At 39.0% G+C, this 24,779-nt stretch overlaps 1 protein-coding gene across 1 annotated transcript in view; it reads left to right on the forward strand.

Annotated features, from left to right (window-relative positions):
- hcn4 (hyperpolarization activated cyclic nucleotide-gated potassium channel 4) overlaps positions 1–24,779 on the forward strand; it is a 136,986-nt gene that overhangs the window by 35,477 nt on the left and 76,730 nt on the right. Inside the window, exons 2-3 of the mRNA XM_051724991.1 lie at positions 1,017–1,440; positions 20,210–20,371. Of these exons, the coding sequence (XP_051580951.1) occupies positions 1,017–1,440; positions 20,210–20,371 (586 nt within the window). The remainder of the gene's footprint in view (positions 1–1,016; positions 1,441–20,209; positions 20,372–24,779) is intronic.

A 24,779-nucleotide genomic window follows, 5' to 3' on the forward strand; every position in this document is an offset into this window, starting at 1 on the left:
AAAACATAATTGGCTGACTAAAGCTAGTTTTATTTAGTGCTGTATTTGTTAGTGGACAACAAATATTTTCAATGCTGATATCTGATGTAACGCTATACACATACTACAATTTGAATAAAATGAAATAAACACTGAAATAAATGCTTATTATACATATTATTTACTAAAATAGTAAATACTAGATTTTTATTAACTGACACAAGGAACAAGCTTTTTTTTTTTTTTTTTTTTTTTTTGTGGCTGTGCCTTTCAGACTTCTATGTAAACGCCCTGTTCTATGTAAATGCACTATAAGTGACAGTATTGGGGTTTCCGGGTATTGGAGTCCAATTAAGTGTTTAAATGCCCCGTCCTTCAAAAACATCCTGTTTGCAAAGCTGCACTGCATTGTGACGGACTCATAAAAACAAATCTGTGCTGAAATGTGCCACGTAAACTGTTAAGATCAGACTGAAGTGATCAGGGATTGTTAAAAATTAACTTTAGCTGCTTGTTCGTGACATTGGAATTCTTTAGAAGGATATGCGTAGCGACAGGTGCTGGCAGGAACTGCACAAGGTTTGACAGACTTTACCACATTTTACTCTTAGTTCTTCTGGTGTTAGGAATAATAGTATCTATCCTACTTCCTCCTTATTACAGTACCTCACTGTGAATGGGTGGGTCCTGTCACACCCAATTGGTGTTGTTGATATGTAAAAGTGGCTGATCATACCATAATATTACAGATTTCTGGCATGTAGAGATTTCAAAACAAGTGGTTTTCTTTTTTAAGCTTAGTTTCAATAAATGCTCTTTTTAGTTTCTGAAAGTTACAGTATGTTTTCAAAGTTCAATGTGATATTTATTTTTTAAAGATCAAGGAAAATTAGATTTTTCATGATAAGTACCCTTTAGGCAGGGTTTTGATATTATCAAAATATTGGCCTGTCAGAAATATTGGTCTATCACAAGTACATGTCAAATTTGTAATGTGACTGGTGATGAACATACTCATTGCTGTAATTTTTCTCTAGGTTTTACTGGGATCTCACCATGCTGCTCCTAATGGTGGGAAATCTAATCATCATTCCTGTGGGCATCACCTTCTTCAAAGACGAGCACACACCACCGTGGATTGTCTTTAATGTGGTTTCTGACACATTCTTTCTCATGGATCTGGTGCTAAACTTCCGCACCGGGATTGTAAAGGAGGATAACGCAGAGATTATTCTGGACCCTCAGCAGATAAAGATCAAATATCTGCGCTCGTGGTTTGTGGTGGACTTCATCTCCTCCATCCCTGTGGACTACATCTTCCTCATCGTGGAGACACGAATCGATTCGGAATTCTACAAGACGGCGCGTGCTCTCAGGATTGTACGCTTTACGAAAATTCTCAGTCTGCTTAGACTTTTGCGGCTGTCGCGGCTCATACGCTACATTCACCAGTGGGAGGAGGTGAGTGTACCTTTACAGTATATGTGATTATAACGGTGCTTATTGCTCAATACAGCACTCACACTGTCTGATATGTGATGATCACGAGATCCAGAGTGATTGTCATGTCTCTGTCCAGAGGACAATTTTATTGCTTAGATGTTACTCTTTCATAGCTCAGGTTTCTTATGTATCATTTAAATTAAAAAATGTTCCTCATTAAAAAAGTTGAACTTCTAAAGACATAAATTGTAATTTTGCAATATATGTAGGAAATCATGACCACTCACATTAAAATGAAGTCTCCAGTCATATCAGTAACCTTATAATAGCTGTTTTATTCTACATGGAGAGGGTGTGTGCATGGGGGCTGCCATGTTAGAATCACATGACCAGCCGAATACTACTCGCTTAATCTCAGTAACCATCCTGTTATTTGACACTTTCACTAATTGATTAAGTTAATCATGGCTGACTGTGAATATTACCTGTAAATTTCAACAATGGCATCTGAAACTAAATGATGCTGCATCCAGTCCTCTAGGTGTCAGTGTAAGTCCAAGATGACACAAAGACAAAAGTTACTGAGTGTACATTTAAAGAAATAGCTCACCCAAAAATGAAAATTCTGTCATTATTTACTCATCATCATTCCAAACCCATATGACTTTCATTCTTGCTTCTTTTACAATGAAAGCATATAGAGTGACCAGTGGCTTTCCAGCTCCAGAAAAGATAAAAAGTACCATAAAAGTAGTCTATTTGACCCATACAAAATATTTCAAGTCTTCTGAAGTCATATGATAGCTTTGTGTGAGGAACAGACTCTGTTATCTGAGAAACTTACTTTCCACCGAATCTTATGTGCACTTCCACACCCAGCGATCAGATAAGACAGGCCAGAATTGAATGCATTTGGCTTCCGTGACATTAAACCTGGTGTTACACATCTTGATGTTCCATATTTGTATATCCGGACACGAATGAGATGTAAACGCTATGGCGGAGGGAAACATTTTAAGTTTATAACTGTCTGATAGGTGATGATCATGTGTTTCAAAGCTTGTTTGGTCTGTTTGTCACACAAAGCTATCGTATGACTTCAGAAGACTTTGAATATAGCACATAAATTGTATGGATTACCTTTAGAGGTTGACTGATAAAGATTTTTAATTGCCGATGCCAATATCCAGATGGGCCGATATAATGCTGATATGTAACAGAATGTATTATAATAAATAAATAAAGTAAATTACATATACATAAATTGGCAAAAAAAAAAAAATACTATTTTTTTTTATTAAGCATTATATTTACTCAATTTTACACAAAACTTTGTACAAATAAAAAATTAAGATTTTGTGTGTTTTAGATAGTAGATAGCAGTGTAGTTTCTGTGTAGTCTTCCCATTTTATTCATTTGTTTGCACAAAGACATTGTAATACATTAGGACAAAGAAAATAACAACAGTGCACACAGTAGTCCAGCAACCATTGCATTAGCAATCGCATTTTCTCACCAAAAAACCCCCGAAAAAAAAACAAAAATAAAAACGCTGGATTTGCGCAAGTTTTGTGAGGTTTGTGAATTAAATCTGTTTATATGATAGATGTTTTATTGATATTTGCCCTTTTAGCATTAGAGAAGACACTTAATGGTTACCAAACACGACACGTTGTCTAGTGGCAGAACTAACCGACTAGTCGACTAGATGGTGCAACCCCTGATACAAATATTAGCCTGCAAATATACATGTGACTGACCACGTGAGAAACAAATTTCCTGCACCATGAACCATGAATTTTATCAGACATTACCCTGAGAAATAGGGCTTTTGGTATCTTGGCAAATCTGAGTACAGTTTGAGACATTGTTGAAATCTCTTCTGAAACTCCAGAGGAGACACATGTGAGATTACTGTGGTCTTTTTCTCAAGAGAAACAAATGAGAAACAGGAAACTTCAACAGAAGTCTCCATTTGCTGTCCATTAAATGCCATTGCTGTTTAGGTGAAACAAGTATGTTATTACAAAGATCTCATTTGTTGTGATTTGTCTTTTCTGTGGGTGTCCACACTGAATCCTGTTGGTTTGCTTGGCAGAAATCACAGACTGAATGCAGCATATGTTACCATGACTGTTATTTCCTGGCAGTCTGGGAGGTTTGGCATAAGTTGAAGTGTTGAGTGTTACACGTATCAATTAATGAATAAGCAAATGAATATTCCAACGTAGAGTGCTAACATTAGCCTGTAATTTTCTCTCGTCTTCTTGAGAGATCGGTTGGATGATGATTAACGTGATGATTAGAGGTGTTCATCTCTCTCTCTATCCATCAGTAGGTGAACGGCTGAACAGGGTCTCAGAGGTGCACGGTGAGAAGTGAATCTGGAGAACGCAGCTGGTGCCTCATTTATTCAGGCCACGTTCTATCTCCATACAGCATGTCACATGTTTTTCCAAAAAAGCATGCCACAAATTGAGTGGCCCCCGTTAAAAGTGTGCAAAACATGTCAGAATTAGACGTTACATAAATTAACACTGTGTAACAATTTATTTTTTTATTTTTTTGGTTCCTGGGTAGTAAGTGTTATTTCCTAATTGCTTATGCCTCAAAAGTAAAGACAATGTCTATTATTCCCCACAAACTTTGCTTTAGTGACCAGGACAGTGATATTTTGAAATGTACCTATTTTCCAGAACATTCCAGATAGATTCAGTGCTGAGTAAACTTGGAGTAACTTCTAGAACTTTCCAGTAATATAAATAGTAGTATAAATACAGGGGCCTTAAGCCCAACAGTTCAGTTTAGTTCCAGCTGCCTAAGTGGTTACATACAGTATCTGCATTTTTCCGAGATGGCATCAAGAGGCTGCAAGCATCCGGCAGATGCATTTTGCTATGTCTGCGGCCAATTTATCAAGATAAGAGCGAAAAAATACTCTGTGGAAGCATCTGCTAAGATGTGTGAGGCCTACAAGGCATATTTCGGCATGCCTGTTGGAGATCAAGACAAACCCTGGCCACCTCATTACACATGCGAGCGCTGCAAAAAAACTCTGGAAGGTAAGATGGACAATTGTTGCTCGGAATTTTATGTTATAAAATTTTTTAATTTTTAAAATGGTAAAAGTTTTTAATTTTTTTTAATGTTTTACAATTTTAAATGTTATTGAAAAAATATATCATATATGAAAAATGTTGCGAGAATCTCTTACACATTAGTCTTGGGTGAAATAAATGTATTTTTGTAGGATGGTACAGAGGGGAAAAGAGAGCCATGAAGTTCGCTATCCCAAGATTTTTGCGGGAACCCACTGACCACTCAAGCAACTGCTACTTCTGCATGGTGGACCCTTCCAAGCGTCAGACTGGCAAGAATGCACCTGCTATCATGTATCCGGACCTTCCTTCGTCCATCGCCCCGGTGCCACACTGCCACGAGCTCCCCGTACCCACTCCTCCGGAGAGAGAGCAGCTGTCTTTAGAAGAGAGCAGCAAGTCAGAGAGCGAGGAAGACGTTGTAGATCCAGATGACAATTTCAGAGGTGGAGCTGAGGAGAGAAACCCATACTACCCCAACCAAAAAGACCTCAACAACTTGATTAGAGATCTTCGTCTCACCAAGTCCAGTGCCGAGCTTTTGACATCTAGGCTCAAGCAGTGGAACTTGTTGGATGAAAGTGTGCAAGTCGCAGATCAGAGAAAGCATCACCAACCTTTTTCCAGCTTCTTCACCCATCAATATGGGCTCTGCTTCTGCCACAATGTGACCGGTCTGTCCGAGGCAATCGGAATCGCCTGTAACCAGAATGAGTGGCGCCTCTTCATTGACAGCTCATCCAGGAGCCTCAAAGCCGTGCTGCTCCATAATGGTAACAAGTACCCGTCTTTTCCCCTGGCTGACTCGGTGCACCTCAGAGAGGATTACAACAACATCAAGACCTTGCTGGACGCCTTGAAGTATGATGAGTACATTTGGGGGCTGATTCGTGAAAGTGATTTACAGCATAATCATAAATCTCGAAAAACTACTCACTTCTAAATCTTTTGTAGTAATTTTTGTATTACTTTAGTATAAATACATGTTAATTTGGATTCATATGTTGTTTTTTTCTGACTTTATGTGAATGAAAAGACACAAATTTGCCCGTTTTCTCATTGGAAATAGGTACATTTCAAAATATCACTGTCCTGGTCACAAAAGCAAAGTTTGTGGGGAATAATAGCCATTTTCTATACTTTTGAGGCATAAGCAATTAGGAAATAACACTTAATACCCAGGAACAAAAATTGTTTTACATAGTGTTATTCTTGGAAAAAATGTGCTAATGTTTTTCTAAAATCTTGAGAATAGTTTTCAGAACATATTTGTCAAGCTGATGTATACAGTGAAGAACAACATGAGGATGAGTAAATGATGAAATAATGTTTTACTTATGGTGAACTATCCCTTTATAGTTGAAGCGTAATTGGAGTGGTGCCAAAGTTCCAACTTGCTGTGATAGGATAATTGCTCTTTTTTGATCTCTTTGAATTGTATTACTGATGAAAATAAAAATAATAATACGTTTTAACTTTGAAAACAGAAATTGTTAAAGTTAAATGTAATTTTATTTAATTTTTTTACACATTTGAAAGGACTGTACTTTTATTCCTTGCAGAATAATTTATGTTCGCATTAAATTAAATATGGCATCTACTCTGATTTAGTACTTAGTCAGAATAGATGGCATACTCTGTACTATATTCTTAATGGTAGCTGAATGCATCATTTAATTAACCAAAATATTTATTAAACAAACGTGCAAGGTCACGGGTCAATACCCACGTCCCCAAATGAAGTATATCTGGAATCTATTTAGACTACTCTCATGCATACCTTAAGAATGTAGTGTTTTACCGGTCGAGAAGTGTGTCCTTCATCAAATACATTACATCCTCTGACAGTACACGATATTGGACGCAGGGCTAGCCACCACTGCTGTGATGGAGTTTCAAAAAAACTCTTTTGGAAGTCATGGAAATGTAATAATGTATTTTTTTATTTTATTGTTGGAGCAAATGGGAACGCAAAAATTATATTTGCTGTCATCCCCGCTATAGACGTTTACCCCAGTGTAGTGTACTTGCAACTTTCAAACACAGAAATGTGAAAAGGGTCCATTTTACAGTCATCGTTTACAGTACACTGGAGTACATTGTTTTAGTGGCTTTTAAATAGAGGAAGTAGGCTAGAAAGCTTCGTCGTGGAAGTGACTCTGCTGTGGGTGAATCCAGTTAGTCAGCAGGTTATTAAATCAAACTCTAATGACTCACTCATGAGATCTGGAGATACTCTCAATGGTGCTCTCTCGCTGGGAAGTCTATCAAAACAACCCTCACTTTTCAGCATCCAGGAGTGGTTTTTTTGGGTCATCAATGAGCGCATTAATGAAGTGGGTGTTGAAGCACCCCCTCTTGGCCGGTATAATGTTAATAACAAAGCTTAACCACTCTCTTTACATGCAGGGGGTGGACGCGAGCAGTTCTTAATGGAGAGAGTTAACAAGAATGGCATTTGCATAAGGTATCATTAATAATGTGGAGCTTTGGAAGTGCAGCCATCTGTGTTTGTTTATTAAGTGGAGACAGAAAGTCCATCTTTATCAATATCGGCATCTGGGATAGTTCTGATTTATGGCTCGTGCTTCCTCAACTGAATGTGTTCTAGATTGAAAATTAAGCATCCAGTATGGCTCAGAGGTCTCTGAGGTGCTTAAGTGATGGACACCAGAGGTTCCCTGGCTTTGACTAGGGATGTGCAAAACTACGTATGACTTTCTTCTGTGTTAGGCAGAATAACGTCCTCAGTCACTATTCACTTTCATTTTATGGAAGAAAAAAAAAGATGCAAAGAAAGTGAATAGTGACTGAGACTAAGATACTGTCTAACATCTCCTTTTGTGTTCCATGGAAAAATGAAAGTCATACGGGTTTGAAATGACATGATGGTAAATGATAAAATTTTGGGGGCCAATAGCATACTAGTAACAAGAGCTACTTTTCCACCATCGGGGTGAATGGTTGTGAGCATGGTGAGGAATGGTTCCAGTAGCATTTCAACTTGAAGACGGTTCATCACGGCACGATTACAAAACATTCTCGGCCTGGATTTCTCTGCACGGTTAGCTAACTGTGCTTAACCATTCTCAACCGGGCTGGAGGAATGGCTTTAGTATGTGGAGACTCATGGTTGTCAATTTGCCAACGTGACGGTAACGCATTTGTTTCTAGCTAGCTGAAAAAAGTTATCTATTAATAAAATTTGGTTAATAAAATTTTATAGAACAAATAGTGTATGTTTCTTGAAGGTGTATCTTCATGATTATGTGATGATGGTTTAACTAGTATAGTATGTAAAAGATGAAGCGAGAAGCAGTTTTCCTTCTTAAGGTGAGGCTTTATTTTTCCCTCTTCGCCACACCACTTTACAGTTTACCTTTACGCACTAAACTAAACACTAACACACACTGCTTTCACAAATAAACTTTCACTACTAAAAAATCCTTGCTCTGGCACGGCTCTGTCGTATCCAATCTCTCTCGACTAAGTGCTGTGTCGCTCTATTTATGCCGCTCTCCCCGTGCTCACTGAAATTAGAGACAGGTGTTAGACATAATTTAGCTCAGGTGTAAGCGCCCTTACCGCTTTCTCTCTCTCCGGAGATATGCTTGACCACGCCCCCGCTGCCACATAGTACATTAAGTTTCTACATACCTTTTCATCAGGGAGGTAAATTACACTAGGTAGCTTATTAAAACTCATATAATATATTATTATATCACTTGTATCCTAATATTTTGTCAATGAATGTCCTTTTTAGCTAGTCTGGGAACCTTTAGCTTTCTGTGTGTTCGTGTCCAGTGGCATGCACAACCCCTCAGCAAATGATGGTAAAACTCTTGCCTTTTTCTCTTTGCTTTCCTTTTTGTGGCATGGGACATTTCTTTCCTGTCCTTTAGCAGAGTAAAAAATCAGGGGGAAAAACAGTCCTAAAAACTGGAATATGTGATTGTCCTCCATAGCGCACTCGCTCCAATGTTTACCTCTCACGCCATTGCCAACTGACATATTTGTTACGTACATTCAAGCACCACAGTGGAAAAAGAAACCGTAACCGTGCCAACTGGCCCGGATCAGCATGGAACGGCACGGTTCACAACTAGAACTGTTCGTCCTGATGGTGGAAAAACGGCTAAAGCATAGGCGTTGCTGTTTTTCATAAACCTGCCATGCAAATATGAGGGTGTTTAGGTGATTTCATCTTATTTATTTACACTCTTTTACAGCCCACCTGCTGTGTGCATTTAAGTCAGTTATGTTGCCAAACCGTCTTAGATCCCATAATACCATGTTAAACCTTGTTTTCCCCTCCGCCTGCAGACTACAACTCAACCTGTCAGCTGTCTAACTCCAAATCAGAATGGCAACAGTCATGTTGTCAGAATTAGGGATGGGTCAGTATGGTCAACTAGCTGTCTAACAACCAACTAATTGATTAGAGAGGACCAGAAGTGAGGAATTTTTATAAAGATGTTTTTACTCAAACTTCCCATTTTGCAAATAACCATTTTCATGTCTGAGAATGATAACTGGATGTTGGCTACATAGACAGTTAGGCAGCTCACTAAATTGGCATTTTTTCCATTGGATCTTTAGATTGAGTGTGATGAGAATTTTTTTCTTTGTATATTCTCACTTCTGGGTTTGTTTTTCATGCATTCATTTATTTATAAATTCTTGTGCTTAATAAGAAGGTTTGGTTTGGGCCATGTCTGAAAATAAAGGTAGCTGGTTTGTTGCCTTGCTGCCCAGTCAATCAATGAATAAAGAGACAGAAAGAAACTGGTTTCAGACCGGCTTCCCATGCACCGTAACATCACGTCTAATGATAAAACAAATTAAAGTGAGCTTTGAAGGATAATCAAGTAAATATTTAATGACTAATACATTTTTTTTTCTCATTAATTGATAAGTTGATTCAAATAGACATTAATTAATTAATGAATACATAAGGCAGCATTTTTCCAAAAAGGAATGTAGCTACTAGGGATTTACTCGAGTAATCGATAAATTGAGTACTCGTTTAGCTTTAAATATTTGGTTAGTTAAATCAATACTCGAATATTGCAATTTGATTTTCCTTTGTGGTCCTTTGATGGGGGTATTTACACTAATCGGATAGCTATCTGTTTATGAAAATCCAAGTGTAAATGCCCTTCATATCGGATAAAAATCTGATCACTCAAACCACCTCCGTAGGTGGTTTTTGACGCATTCCATTCGAAACTCAGTCAAGTTTAAATGCATCTGGCTGTTCAAGCTACAAATGTAAACTTCATTCTGCCCGAACAGCGCTACGTCAGCATGGGAGAAATGCAAAACATAACAGATGCTTCCGAGTTATTGCATAGGGTTTTAGGGTCACAATTTCGGTACGGTTCAGTATTTGCTATGGTTAGAAAAAAAATATTACTGCCAAATCCAAAGTAATACTTTATTTGGTAAACACTTCAACAGGTTTTCCCTTACTAAAAATCACCAACAAATGTAAATGTATTTTTAATTTTATTTGGCAACATTTTTGCAAAATGAAATGATGTGCTTCATTACATGTTTCACTGCTGTTTCACAGTGAAATGTTCAGCAAGGAGCACCAAAAGCGATTGAAATTGAGGTTTTTAAGGTGAATTTAACCTAAAACTTTAACTTAACCTAACCGATAATGTCCTTAAAGCAAACGCGACATGAAAAGCACATTTTCTACCTCGTCATTTCATGTCCCTTCTATGACACATTCATCTCATGTGTCAGCTTACGTGCTTAGCCGGGCTCGAGTCTCAGTCTTCCAAATCCAAGGTCCAACACTCTTATCAGTTAAGCTACTGCCAAGCTAATCGTGTTGGAATAAGTGTGTAAATAAGGTTGCAGGGCTTCAGACTGCGACTAAAATGGTCGCAAATACGACCAAAAATAATTTATTGTGACAATAATTTACATCAAGTCGCCACTGGCAACAATCGGGTTGTGTGCGTTCACATGCGGTTTCGTCAGATATCATCTTTTGAGTGCACACCAGTGTGTCTTGTGCTGCTTTTCATCCATTCTGTTGTGATGACGAGCTCGCTGCACCACATGCAACAACAAACCCAGCGCGAGAGCGTCGTGAACAAATTACTCTTTTGAACCGGGTCTTTTTAATTAATCACCCGAAAAGAACTGAGGGTTTGAACTCAGAAGCTCACGTTAGCAGTTTGAATCAGATTCACATTCTCAGCGAATCAGCCGTCAGTGAGCTCACAACTGGGAGCGCAGACATTTCAAAATAAGAGTCCCAAGTATATTCCGGAATTTCTTTATAATTAAAAGTCCTGTAATGTACACCACATTTTTTCCTCTTCTGGTAATTATTGATTGGGATTGGAGTAGCACAATAAACTGCATCTGGAATTTCTTTCAATTTAAATTGTTTTGAAATATTGCCTTAGACTTTCTTTACAGTTAGCGGATGGTAACACTTGGTTTTGACACTTAGGACAATTGAGGGAAAATTGAGGGACATGTACACAGCTATTACACAATGTGCAAACATTCACTGATGCTCAAGAAGGTAACACCCTACTATATGCATACTATACTTCTTGTAAATATCTGTGATGTAGATTCTGAAGAGCAGTACTAAATATAAAAATCTTTTATCTCTTATATTTGTATAAATTATGAAAGGGGTGTGAACATTTGAGACAAAAGTGAATGCAAACTTATCTTCTCAACAATATATTCTGTTTAAACCTCTGATTAATGGGTTATCAGCTGTCTTCCTTTTCTTCGGCTTTCTATCTAAATCAAGCAATTCTGTGATTTGGTGACTAAAACAGCCATTTGGCTCCTTAATGTTTCAGTTTAGGAGCCAATGGCTCCTAAGTCATTTTTTTAAGTCTGGGGCTGTGGGTTGCCAACTTTCTACCAAACAAATACAGGACATTCCTGCTCTAAATATGGGATTTTTTTTTTTCAGCGGGGCTTTGGCGTGAGACGCTGCACAACGGTTAAAAATGTTCATCTAGAGCTTAATTACACAGGAAAACAACTGAAAAACAGCGGGGACAGATGCAAAAACGTGGTCGGTGTGAACGGCCCCTAACACACATAAAAAAAAAAATAATAAATACTTCAATACAACGACCAGGAAGAAACAAATTTTCATTCTTCACTTTTAATAAACAATACTTTTGCCAAAAGAATGAAGCTGCAATCAATGGAGAAAGACAATATTTTTCTGACAAGCATTTTCTTCCACATAATGTTTCCATTTAAAATTGGGCTCATAAGTTTTAGACAGTATATGAATAATGTGTTAAAATAGTATATATCGCTAAAATATAATTTGGCCTTCCAGGGCCACTGTCTCAGTACAAGTCTTAGTACTATTTTAAGCAACCATGCTTTATAATGGATTTTTGAAATAGTGTATTTCTCCTAGAATAACAGTTGTTTTTTTGCCGTAAATAGTGTTTATCACAAGGGAAAGGCAAGAAAATCACATTGTGTTTTAACTAAACCTGTACTGTACTTTTGTACATAAAGTGCTTCTGTTATTATTTAACTGAGTCTCTCTTACAGAACAAGCACTGACATTTGCAATGCAATATTTTGTCATGTCATGAATTACTTGTGTTTTTGGAATCACAATGGTGAGAAACAAAACCATTCACTGATGTATGTTTGACAAAATTCTCCTGCTTCTGACTTAAAATGTTGTTTAGTCTCTGTGCAGCTCTCATCTTTAATGTGCCTCCATGTCAGTTAGAGTCACAGAGGCAAAGCGTCCATCACTCAGTGTGTGTGTGTGTGTGTGTTTGAGAGAGAAAGTTAACCGGCCTCCATGGTTTTTGTGATTCATACATTCCTAGATCCGTCCCTCGCCATTTGGACAAGACACATTAGTCTATATTTCCCTGATCCACAATAATGACTTTATAATAAGGCCACATTAGAGAGGATTTCCTCAATCTATCCAGAGCACTTTCCTTTTAATTGCAGAGCAGTCTGTTTCCATTTCACTGTGTTAATTTATTAGAACTGAAGAGCATAGACAGACAGGAGAGAGACAGAAACATTTTACCAATCCTTGTGTTGTCTCTCTCATTGTGCATTGTTTTTAATCTGTAGATTTGAATGCCATTATGGTGGTCTGGCTGCAGTGCGCAAAAATCTGTATTCTTGAAAGAGTCCTTTAGAGGTAATAAAACTGCTAATAGTATTTTTATATAATCGTTAAACGTGAGGGGAGCTTGACACCAAGGGTACGTTGCAATCAGGGACAGAAATTATTCAAAGCTCTGGGAACAAAATGCCATGGAAGGTGACAAAATACCCCAGATGTTTAAAATGTGAATTGCTCTGTTTTATCTGTTATTTAACATTTGATATGCTTCATAATACTCTATTCTAGGCCTATCTACTTATGGGTTTACTGTAGTGATCATTTCAAATATTGGAAGTATGTATGTTTGTTGTTGCATGCAACCAGCGAGGACATGACAGTAGAAATTAGCTTTATTTATTGTTTTAGTATCAGGCTATTTCGTGGCACCTAATCTTTCTTATCACATTTAATCCAGACTGCATACCACAACTCAGCTAAAACATAATTTCTTTTGTGCTGTAGATTGAGTAGCAAAACAGAGTATTTTAGTATAGTGTTCCATCCTTATCGGCTGAATAATTCAGACATTCAGACAACCATTAGCAGAATAGAATGTCTTGAATATTGTTTGTTTCCAAATTCTGAATTATCAACTGATTCTTGATTCCCAACCCAATCATTGAGCACCATCAGTTTGTATCTGAAGTGTCCTCTTTCTAGCTCTATCATTTTCTCCCTCTCTGTAATGATACAGTGTGCATTAATGGCAGATAGTCGGTAATGAGGGTGACTTTTACAGAAGGCTGCATGATTAATTCAGATGCTTTACTGCTAGTTAATGTTTTAGAGAGACCATTATTTAATCTGGCCTCATGCTGTGTGTCTGCACTCAGAAAAAAACAGAACTCTGAGCAACATAATGTCCTGTTTGTGGTTACAATGTTCTGGCAGAGAAAGAACATGTTAAAGAAAAGCATACGAACAGTAATCACAGTGGCAGCAATTGGTAGGTGACCGTGGACGAGAGAGACAGACAGGCAGAGAGGGAGACAGATAGAGAGAGAGAATGCTCATGACTGGATCTGATTTATAAGGCTTTTCTTGTCGCCCAATAACAATGGCTCGTAAGCGTATCCCTCTCACATAAGCTTTTAAAAGTGCTGTTTTAAAGTGACTCGAGTGGTTTTTAATAAGCACGGATGCAGTTAACGGTGCATGTCGTGGCTTCACTCAGATTAAGTAGCTTAAAATTGTGGAGGCCATTAACACCCGACTGCCTGCATTGGCGACCGATGGTCTCCCAAGAGGATACTTAACCATTAGGATTAGCCAATCACTCACTCACCTTCAACCTTCTTCATAACTCACTCTCTCTGTCTTATAGTGGAGTTAATGAGTCTGGACCTGTTCTTTCCTGCTTTCAGTTAATAGCTTGTTAGAGATTCTGAAAAGAAGTGTTGCCTTTTATACAAACAGAAAAAAACACGTAAAAACACATGTATACAATACATTTGTGCACAGGTGAAAAACAGATTTTATTGTTCAGAACAATATGTGATGCTCTTTTTTTGTGGGATCTATTAATTTATTCAAAAATACATTAAAAATACAAACTCTCCTAAGATCTCATTAAAAGTCTAAAAAAAACGGTATTTTTAGTATTAGCTTCTTTTTATCATTTCTTAAAAATAAGCAGTAAAGCAGTTTTGTTTTAAATTAATATTTAAAGTATAATTCAGAAGTCTAATATATTATTGTATGTGACTCATGTCTTGTTCTGAAGGAATACGATAAGGTTTTGTGAGAAACAAACCGAAATCTAACGTATTATTAGGTGAAACTCGTTTTGAATTCCTTCAGAACAAGACATGAGTCGCATACCATAATTTACTAGACTTCTGAATTTAAATTTTTCTGTGAACTATCCCTTTAAAGAAATTTCAATGTATCGATCACGGAATGTAAGAATCGATTATCATTACTATATTAATGCCCAATGTGACCGTCTCATATTACACGTCACAAACCTTCTCGCAACAGAGCGGAACGGAGCATGCGAAATTGAAGGGAAATAAAAATGTTATCTTTTGCAGTGTGCGCTGCAACAAGCCCTGCATGACAATAGGTGTGTTCGACTGCATGCAGCGCTGCTCAGACCGATTGGCGCTGGACTTGAAGCAGTGCATGTCGGTTAGAAATTTTATCCGACTTGAGATGGCACCACCACCGCGTCACCGTGACGTATGCCTTCAAAGTACTGCGAGAGCGATTAGAGAGCAGCCGTGTGGTTCAGTCAGTGCAGTTGCTCCTGAGGAGCTGCACAAGCTCTGAGCGTAGACACTACATATTCGGGATTGGCCAGAAATCTCAGATGACAGCGGTGACACGTAGGGCTGTCACGATTATGAAGTTTGGCTGACAGTTAATTGTCAAACAAATAATTGCAAATGTGACAATTAATTGTCTGTTTGAGGGCTATGACGATCAATTGTCCCTTTAGGGCTTTCACAATTAATTGTCATATTTCTTAAGGCGCAAGTGTGCTTCATACATCTTAAGAAGTCACTTTTAGGGGGCCTGGGTAGCTCAGCGAGTAAAGATGCTGACTATCACCCCTGGAGTCCCAAGTTCAAATCCAGGGCATGTCGAGTAACTCCAGCCAGGTCTCCTAAGCAACCAAATTGGCCCAGTTGCTAGGGAGGGAGAGTCACATGGGGTAACCTCCTCGTGGTCACTTTAATGTGTGTTTCTCACTCTCATTGGGGTGCATGGTGAGTTGTGCATGAAGCCTACATTTTTACATACAGTATTTAACTTCAAATATATAAATCAAATAATAAAACTGGGGTATAAGATTTCCTTTTAAGGTTTTAAAACTATCAAAAATATCAAAATATTTCTAAATACTTAAAATATGTCTCTTTGGTCAACTTTAGTTTTGGTAAATTCTTTACATTTACATTGTTGTTTTTTGGAACTTATTAAAAATAAATAAGATATAATACAAAATATATTTTTATTATATTTATATTATGTAATAGAATATTATGTTAAATTAAGCAATAATAAAATATTTCTGTCCTAATTTCTTCACTTTGACAAGTTATTTTAATGCTCTTTGATGAAACCCACGAGCCATTATTTCTTATGAAGCAAAACCTTTGAGATTTCATTTCATCATTTTATCACTCCACAGAAATAGAGTAAGCGTGCGTCACCTCCTCTGTGTCACTCTGTCATTAACCATAAGTGAATGAACCCGCTTTGACCAAGAACATTTGCCATTACCCGATCGTTAAATTAAAGTGAAACCGGAGCGCTTTGCGTACACTATCCATGTTACCTTTGTTCGTTTATATTTTTGCGGGAGTTTAGCGCGAGCCTCTGCTGATGGCGCACACATCAGAGCATTTGAGAAGCATTTCACACGCTCTTCCGGACAGGAGCTCTGGGTTGATGTCCGCAGTGCGGCTCAGTGGCACTCGGAGTTCAGTTGAATAACACACAAACGCGCCGTTCATGGCATTTTTATATTTGTTTAAAATTCCCTTATTTGGGCATTAAATTGTGATTGGAATTTGAAGTGCACAATAAAAGCAGTCATCTCAAATTAGTTAGATTAAATAACTGCGATCAGACGATTATTTAATAATCGCAACAGGCCTAGTGACACGTGTTTCATGGGCTGCGTTCGCAATGGCATACCACTCTTACTACTTCTGCTATGTCAGTCTATGGCAGATAGAGTAGAATGATAGTATGCCAGTACCAAGGTGTTTATTCTGACACCAGTTAGGCGAAAACTTTCACAAATCCGTGTTTTTATAAAAGTACATCATGTTTATATCATGCTATATTATGTTTGTCATGGTAATATCATGTTTATTCATTAAAAAACATTCAGAATTATTAAAAACACTGACTCCTTTATTGGTAGTAGAATAATACAGACTTTCTTCTTGTACACACATCAGGCACTGTATCAAGCAGCACATAGACTTTTCAAATGATAATGTTTCTGGTTATTATATGTAAAATTCAAGAATCTATATATCTGAATTCCACTTCGTCTGCAATAAAGAAAGCAAACATCGCACAATCTTCTGTGACTGATGTAGGTTCAGCACAAGTGCAAAAGTGTCCAGCTTGACTGGTCTTTTTTCAACTCCTCCCCCGACTGCAACAAGCAAATCTCGCCAATCGGTAAATCAAGATGCAGTTCAAGTCGAACACACCTAATGTGATTGAATTCTCGTGAATGAGATTGACAAGCAGAGGTGTCTCCATTTAGCCATCTTTTACTTTAGCCACTTTTAATTTAGCCATTTAGCCATCTGTCACTCCCAAGAAACCACTCCCCACTCAGAGAGGGGGGGATTTTGAGTGGAAATACATCACATGGTCTTACTGAGTCTTGTCGGAAGTATGTCATGTGGAGAAGTCGCATGGTAGGTCCTACCCGAGGGGGAAGGAGTTTCTACAACATGGTGACCGGGGGCAGAGGGGCTGCCCAAGGAAGACACAGTTTATCGACAGGGAAACGATTTAGCAGAAGATATCACATGGGGTCACCTACGGGGAACCAGCACATGTGGAGCACCTACCCCAGTACAGGGCCTAATTAGCATATGTACTGGGCCGATAGCGAGTTTCTCCGCAAACTCGTCTGCCACAGGGCTAAGGAGGAAAGTCATCCAGGGATCACAGCTTGTGAACACGACTGGGAGTCAAAAGTGCACGTCTTCACCTCAAGGGAGGGGAAAGGCGCTATGCGCAAGTGGTACACCCGGCCAGCTGTCCCGGAACTTACCTGCTCATACTTTACAATACACGTGACGAAACCGGCTCAACCCGGAGATTGTAGAACCTCAAAAAGGTGTTGGGTGTTGCCCAGCCCGCTGCTCTGCAGATGTCTGCCAAAGAGGCACCACTGGTCAGGGCCCAGGAGGCTGCTACACTCCTAGTAGAGTGGGCTCATAACCCCACGGGGGGCAGCACATCTTGAGCGTGATATTTCATCACGATGGCGTCAACGACCCAGTGGGTGATCCTCTGTTTGGAGACGGCGCTTCCTTTCCGCTGTCCACCAAAGCAGACAAAGAGCTGCTCGGAGCTTCTAAAGCTCTGCGTGCGATCCAAACAGATGCGTAAAGCATGCACCAGACACAGCAACGCCAAGGCTGGGTCTGCCTCCTCCTGGGGCAGCACTTGCAGGTTCACCACCTGATCCCTAAAAGGGGTCGTAGGAACCTTGGGCACATAGCCCGGTCGGGGTCTCAGGATCATGTGAGAGTAACTCGGACCAAACTCCAGGCATGATTCGCTGACAGAGAACACCTGCAGGTCCCCTACCCTCTTGATGGAAGTGAGCGCAGTCAGGAGGACAGTCTTCAAAGAGAACCTGGGCGGGCGCCTGGTGAACTGAATCACGTAGCCGAGTTGGACGGTCCGGGTCAGCCATCATGACGGGTTGGAAAGCGTGAGCCACGTGTCCAAACTCCGGGTGAGGGGGACCAAGGGGACAATCATGTCGGACGTACCGGTGGGTGGGGCCTCGCGGCGGGGCGGAGCCTGAGGCACCACGTTGAGGGGGCTCGAACCCCGTGGCCGTGCTGAGTCCAGAGACATCGAAGCACTTACCTGGCTCCTGACGCCCACCAAAAGATTGGTCGAGGAGGGGGGAGGAGGAATATCGTCCCCGCAGTCCGTCGGAACCAACCCGGTGTGGGCATGTTTGTGCCATGAGCGGCGCTCCGGGAAAGAGTGTCCGTCATCTCCGCGTCGGCCTGAGACTGGGTGACCATACCCGAAGGAGGAAGCCCAGCTGAAGCCTCCACGTCAGACTGGACGAGCCCGCTCTCCGATGCTGCGCTCGATAACTCATCTTCTTCCCGGGCTCCGAATAAGAGGTCAAACTCGCCCTGAGACGAGCCGGCGGTCTCATCCGAGAACCCGACCGGGGCTCCCATTGAAGTCCCCAAATCGCCCCCAGTGCTAACCGACGCGGCCTCATACCCATAGGTAGACGGACCGAGGCGGGGAGCCGCTGGGGTGGCTTGCTTTCTTACGAAGGCAAGCCACGACCACAACGTTGCCATGGTCATGTTCTCGCAATGAGGACAAGACCCATCCACGAACGATGTCTCCGCGTGGGCAGCACCTAGACGCGTAAGACAGCGATCGTGGCCATCAGAAGCGGAGAGATAACGACCGCAACCAGGAATAACACACAAAAGGAAAGGCATCTTTAAAAAGACGTTCCATATGTGCTGCTCTTTTAGAATTGAAAATATATTCTTTTAGAATATACTCTTTTGTTTTGTTCTGCCGAAGTGCCCAGGGGCGTTCTCTGCACTCCACGGGTGCAGAGGGGGAGAAGCCGCTGAAATGCGCCGTAAATCCAGCAGTTTGAAGTGAATGATAGGGAGAAATTGAATTCAGTGCACTGAATGCAACCGCTCGGCTCCGAAGAGAAAATCTGAATGAGTGGTTGCATACCAGCTCCTTTTATACCTGTATGTCCGGGGGAGAGGTATGCAAATTCCACTCGCCAATTCCCATTGGCCTTTTTTCAAAAAGCAGAGGTGTTTGGGGCTCCCAAGTGTGACCCCTAGTGTCACTACATCGACACAGCGTCGAGTGAGTGACAGATAGTGAATTGTTAACACACACTTCAATGGTTGTTAACCTTCTCTGATCAAACAAAGGATAACCAAAAATTGTTTTCACACAGTTTTCAAAACAAAAATGGTATGATAACATCCATATTTAGCAGTAAATCTATGAGCCGGCTCTTTTTAGTGAATCAAAAAGACATCAGTTGGAGCTGACAGAATTAACTGACTCACTCCAAATAAACCACAAACTGTTACTGTGTTTTGTGAACTTAAGGCTCAAGAGACTCATGAGTGTTACTTACTGGTCATTCATATGACAACATGTAGTTTGTTGTAATAAGTGAATAATCTGAAAAAATAATTCTAAATGGACTACCTGGCAATTAAATATTTCATGAAAATTAAAACAATGCAATTCTTTAAAAAAAGCAGTTCACTTTTAAACATGCTTACAGTATTGTTTATTTGTCTCTCATGTCTTAAAGTCCACTTATAAAATGCAATAAATAAATAAATAATTGGCCGGTAAGAAATCTGACTGGCTGGTACATTTTTTCATCCACCGGCCACCTTGGCAGGTGGGCTAAAAAGTTAATTTCGGACCATGATCGTAATCATTGGGTAAAGAGTCGTAATTGAATTGAACCGAATCGCTGTCAGAGCGAATTGTTACACCCCTAATGTACACTTATAATTATAATTAAGAGTTTTCTTAACTTCAGGGGTTTCTTGCAAATGGGCCGATTTGTTGTTTGACCTTTAAAGGTGTTGATTGTACAACAGACCTCAATTCAGTCATTAATCAATAAAGTTTTTGTATTTGGTGAATTAAGGTTAGCCTGTTTTGTTTTAGTACAGAATGTACATTTATTTTGCACTGATTTAAATTAAACTCCGAATGGCAGTGACAATCAGAGAGATCAACGTGTGAAAGCTTGTGTCGAACATCTCACCATCCCTCCTTCTCTCCATTTTTTTCCAGATCTTTCATATGACTTATGACCTGGCCAGTGCAATGGTGCGAATCGTGAATTTAATTGGAATGATGCTGTTGTTGTGTCACTGGGATGGCTGCCTGCAGTTCCTGGTGCCCATGCTGCAAGATTTCCCTGCTGACTGCTGGGTCGCCAAGAACAAGATGGTGGTGAGTGTTTACACATAAAGTCTGTATCAAATCAGATTAGCATCTGCTCCCCATGGGCTGCCCATCTTATCCCTATCATCTTTGCTGTCACTGCACTACACCTCCCTTTTAAAGCAAAACATGAGTATTTTTTTACTCATTTGTTTTCATATCATTCATATGGGAGTATAAATTATATGATATTGTTTTCATATTGTTTCACATGGGGGTTCGCATTCGTCCCTCAAATGTAAATTTGCCTTCGCTAAACTACTAATGTATTTTTCTCCGAGGCCATGTTTTCTTAATGTTTTTTTTTATTGTTGTTCTTTATATTACTATTTTAGCCTTACCACAAGTTGACACACGTGCTGTGTATTTTGCTGAAACATGGTGGATATATTTAGTTATATTTAGGCAACATGAGCAACGACAAAATCCAGGAGTAATGTGACAATGCAGAGTGGGATTTGTCCCAAAAAAGTTATAATGAGAAAGAAGTTTTTATTAAGGTGTGTAACACGGAGTAAAGTTTACTTGTGCAACGTCAAAGCAACATCACGATTAGTTACTTTTTACAGAATTCAAGTTATGTGTGTAACAGGTATATTTTTTATATGTTTATCAGCTATTTTACAAGGTTATACATTGTGGTTCATCCAGTCAGAATGTAGAGATGGAAATATCAACTGTATAAGATTAAAAATACAGATGTGAAGTAGTTTGTGCACAGATTACAGACTTATAATTGAATTGTCATTTGACTTACATTCATCAAGTTCTAATTAAATATAAGGAATAATCAAATTAGGTGAAGAACCTTTCATTTGTGAATTAATTCACTGGAATATCCAAACTCACCTGTTTTTTTGTTAATTGAATTTCCAGCAAAATAACCATATTGTGTTATGCTACCTTAATTTTTAAATTACTCATAATGTCATAGCATTATTACATAAGAAGGGTATTAGTTGGTTGAAGTGTCTTACAATAGATTGTGTTTTTTTTTCTTCATTCGATAGCACTCTAGTATTGACAGTATTGTTCAGTGAAATGGGTTTTGATTTATTTCCATTTTTAGTCGAGGACGGGCGTCCACGGAGTCCCCAGTGTCCAGAAAGAGGCAGAGGTTTAGCTGCTTTAGCTGAATGCCAGTGTCCCGAGCAGTGACCCTAAATCAACCCAATAAGAGCGAGAGAGGCCAAACCCCAAATGAGCACGTCCTCTCAGGATCTAGGATTTATAGGCCTGTGGTGGCTCGTTGGCTTCCCTGAGGGATAATTGGTTGTCTATGATTTCCCCTGTCCTGCAGTAACATAAACCCTAGATCAGATTCAAACAAGAGCATTAACAATCAGCAGGGAGGCGTACAGACATTAGAGGCACACAGTGAGATTATCATGGAAAGGATGCTCAAATTTGCTAGTTAATTTTTTTTTAGAGAAAATTAACACTTGCCAAATGCCTGTAAAATCTTGTTTGGCAAGTAAATAAAACTCGGCAGTTGGATGGTAACTTTCTTAGGAACTGCAACATATTACATGGATTAAATAAAAAATTGTAAGAAAGATACACTGATGTAAGTGATGTAACAGATTCAAAGTCAAAGATATCCAATTAATCTACTAAATGAAACATCTGCCACGACTTGTGGATGTTGTGAACAAGTCTTCTCAGTTACAAATGCATCATCATATGTTTATCTACAATGCCTCAAGGTTTATTTTGTTTTGTTTTGTTTTTTTCTCAAGAACTGCACGTGCTGACACTTGGGGTGGGTGATATGACCAAAATCACAATATGAGTAATTTTACAGTATATCACAATAACGATATATATATATATATACACTACCGGTCAAAAGTTTTGAAACACTTACTCATTCTTTATTATAATTTTTTTTTTTTTTTTTACATTTTAGAATAATCGTAAAGTCATCAAAATTATGGAATAACATAAATGGAACTATGGGAATTATGTTGTGACTAAACAAAATCCAAAATAAATCAAAACTGTGTTATATTTTAGCATCTTCAAAGTAGTCACCCTTTGCCTAGAATTTGCAGACATGAACTCTTGACATTTTCTCAACCAACTCAGGGAGGTATCACCCTGGGATGCTTTTTAAACAGTATTGAAGGAGTTCCCATCTATGTTGGGCACTTACTGGCTGCTTTTCTTTATTATTTGGTCTTAGCCATCAATTTCCAAAACATTTTTTTATTATTAAATTTTAGTTTAATATGGTGGCACAATTATATTTTTGTCTACAAAACTAATTTCAAACATTTAAGCATACGCCTTCAGATCAAAAGATGTTTAAGATCATGAGAAACATTTCAGTCAAGTGTTTCAAAACTTTTGACCGGTAGTGTATACATATATATATATATATATATATACACACATACAGGGCTCGACAATAAGGACTGCCCGATGGCCCGGGGCCAGTGAGAGAGAGATTCGGGCCAGTTGCTAGAACTGTCACTTGCCCGATCGTGCCAGTGCTGCATTTATAACATTAGTGCAAGAAAACAACAAGTGAGAGAGCACTAAAATTACACTGAGCGAACCAAGTATTCTATTTAGCGATTCTATTTAGCTCGCAAAGATGAGCAAGTGCATAATATACTGGACGCGCCAAGGCACAGTCGTGTGCAGACACCGAGTGCACTCTCCTAGCACTGTCCTTGCTCTTTTCCAAGTGTCTTAGCAGCAGCTATTACCAATGTTTAGAAAATAGAAGGGAAAAAAACCCACTTAATGAATTTCGTAGTGGGATTTAACGTCTTGTGCAACATATTAAGTATCCCCGCACATTCCGTGTTCACAGTGCGTGAAATCCCCACATTTTTAATTTTTACATGTTGATGAAAATTTGTACATTACATTTCTCATTTCTGGAGCGTACAGGTATTTTTGTTTTTGTGCTTTGTGCATCAGTCTGTGTTGGTCTTTAGGTTGTCTGATTTCATGTTATATACAGTACACATTGTTAATTCACAGATTAGACCTAATATCTCCCTAATGTATATTTCACGTCACAACCGATTTGGTAGCAAGTCTCTTCTCAGGGATTCATATGTTTATTACATTCAGACAATAATCACACCTTTAACTCAGTGATTAAATCTTTGATGCTGTGTGTGAATACACTACACATGGCCAAAAGTTGCATGACAGCATGACTAAACAGGTGACCGAAAACACATCATCTCCTCCACAGAACTCTTCACTTAAAAACTCATGTGTAAATGGCAGTATGGCTGAGGCTAATATGATGTATTTATGAATTTATATCTGTAAAGTGCTTATATGGGATTACATAAGGCATAAATCATATCTTGCAAATTATAAATGTGATTCAATTTTGTGGGACATTGCCTTAAAAACATAATATATGTAAAAAATATTTATCTTCGGACACATTTTTAAAACCATGATGGTAAAAACAGCTATTTATCATTTTTGTGTTGGGGCCAGTGAAAATTATGGCAGGGCAGTAAAAATCTGAAGCACTGGCTCGACTGGGCCAGTAGAAAAAAATCCTTAGCGTTGAGCCCTGATATACACACACACACACACACACACACATACATATATATATATATATATATATATATATATATATATATATATATATATATATATATAGATATATATATTTGGAGGGGGGGCAATAAAAAATGGTTAATATATTAAATGAACATACTGTACTGCCTATTTTTGGATAATCTAGTCAGTGAATTAAATTCTTTCTCTTATATACACTGATCAGCCACAACATTAAAACCACCTGCCTAATATTGTGCAGGTCCCCCTCGTGCCACCAAAACAGCGCCAACCCGCATCTCAGAATAGCATTCTGAGATGCTATTCTTCTCACGACAATTGTACAGAGCGGTTATCAGAGTTACCATAGACTTTGTCAGTTCGAACCATTCTGGCCATTCTTTGTTGTCCTCTCTCATCAACAAGGCATTTCCATCTGCAGAACTGCCACTCACTGGTTGTTTTTTGCTTTTGGCACCATTCGGAGTAAATTCTAGAGACTGTTGTGTGTGAAAATCCCAGGAGATCAGCAGTTACAGAAATACTCATACTGGCACCAACCCGTCTGGCACCAACAATCATCCATGCCAATCTAATCAGCCAATCGTGTGGTGGCAGTGCAGTCTATAAAATCATGCAGATATGGGTCAGGAGCTTCATTTAATGTTCACATCAACCATCAGAATGGGGAAAAAATGTGATCTCAGTGATTTGGACCATGGTATGATTGCTGGTACCAGATGGGCTGGTTTGAGTATTTCTGTAACTGCTGATCTCCTGGGATTTTCACACACAACAGTCTCTAGAATTTACTCCGAATGGTGCCAAAAGCAAAAAAACAACCAGTGAGTGGCAGTTCTGCGGATGGAAATGCCTT

This window comes from Myxocyprinus asiaticus, chromosome 18 (assembly GCF_019703515.2).
Source record: "Myxocyprinus asiaticus isolate MX2 ecotype Aquarium Trade chromosome 18, UBuf_Myxa_2, whole genome shotgun sequence".
Classification (NCBI taxonomy): domain Eukaryota; kingdom Metazoa; phylum Chordata; class Actinopteri; order Cypriniformes; family Catostomidae; genus Myxocyprinus; species Myxocyprinus asiaticus.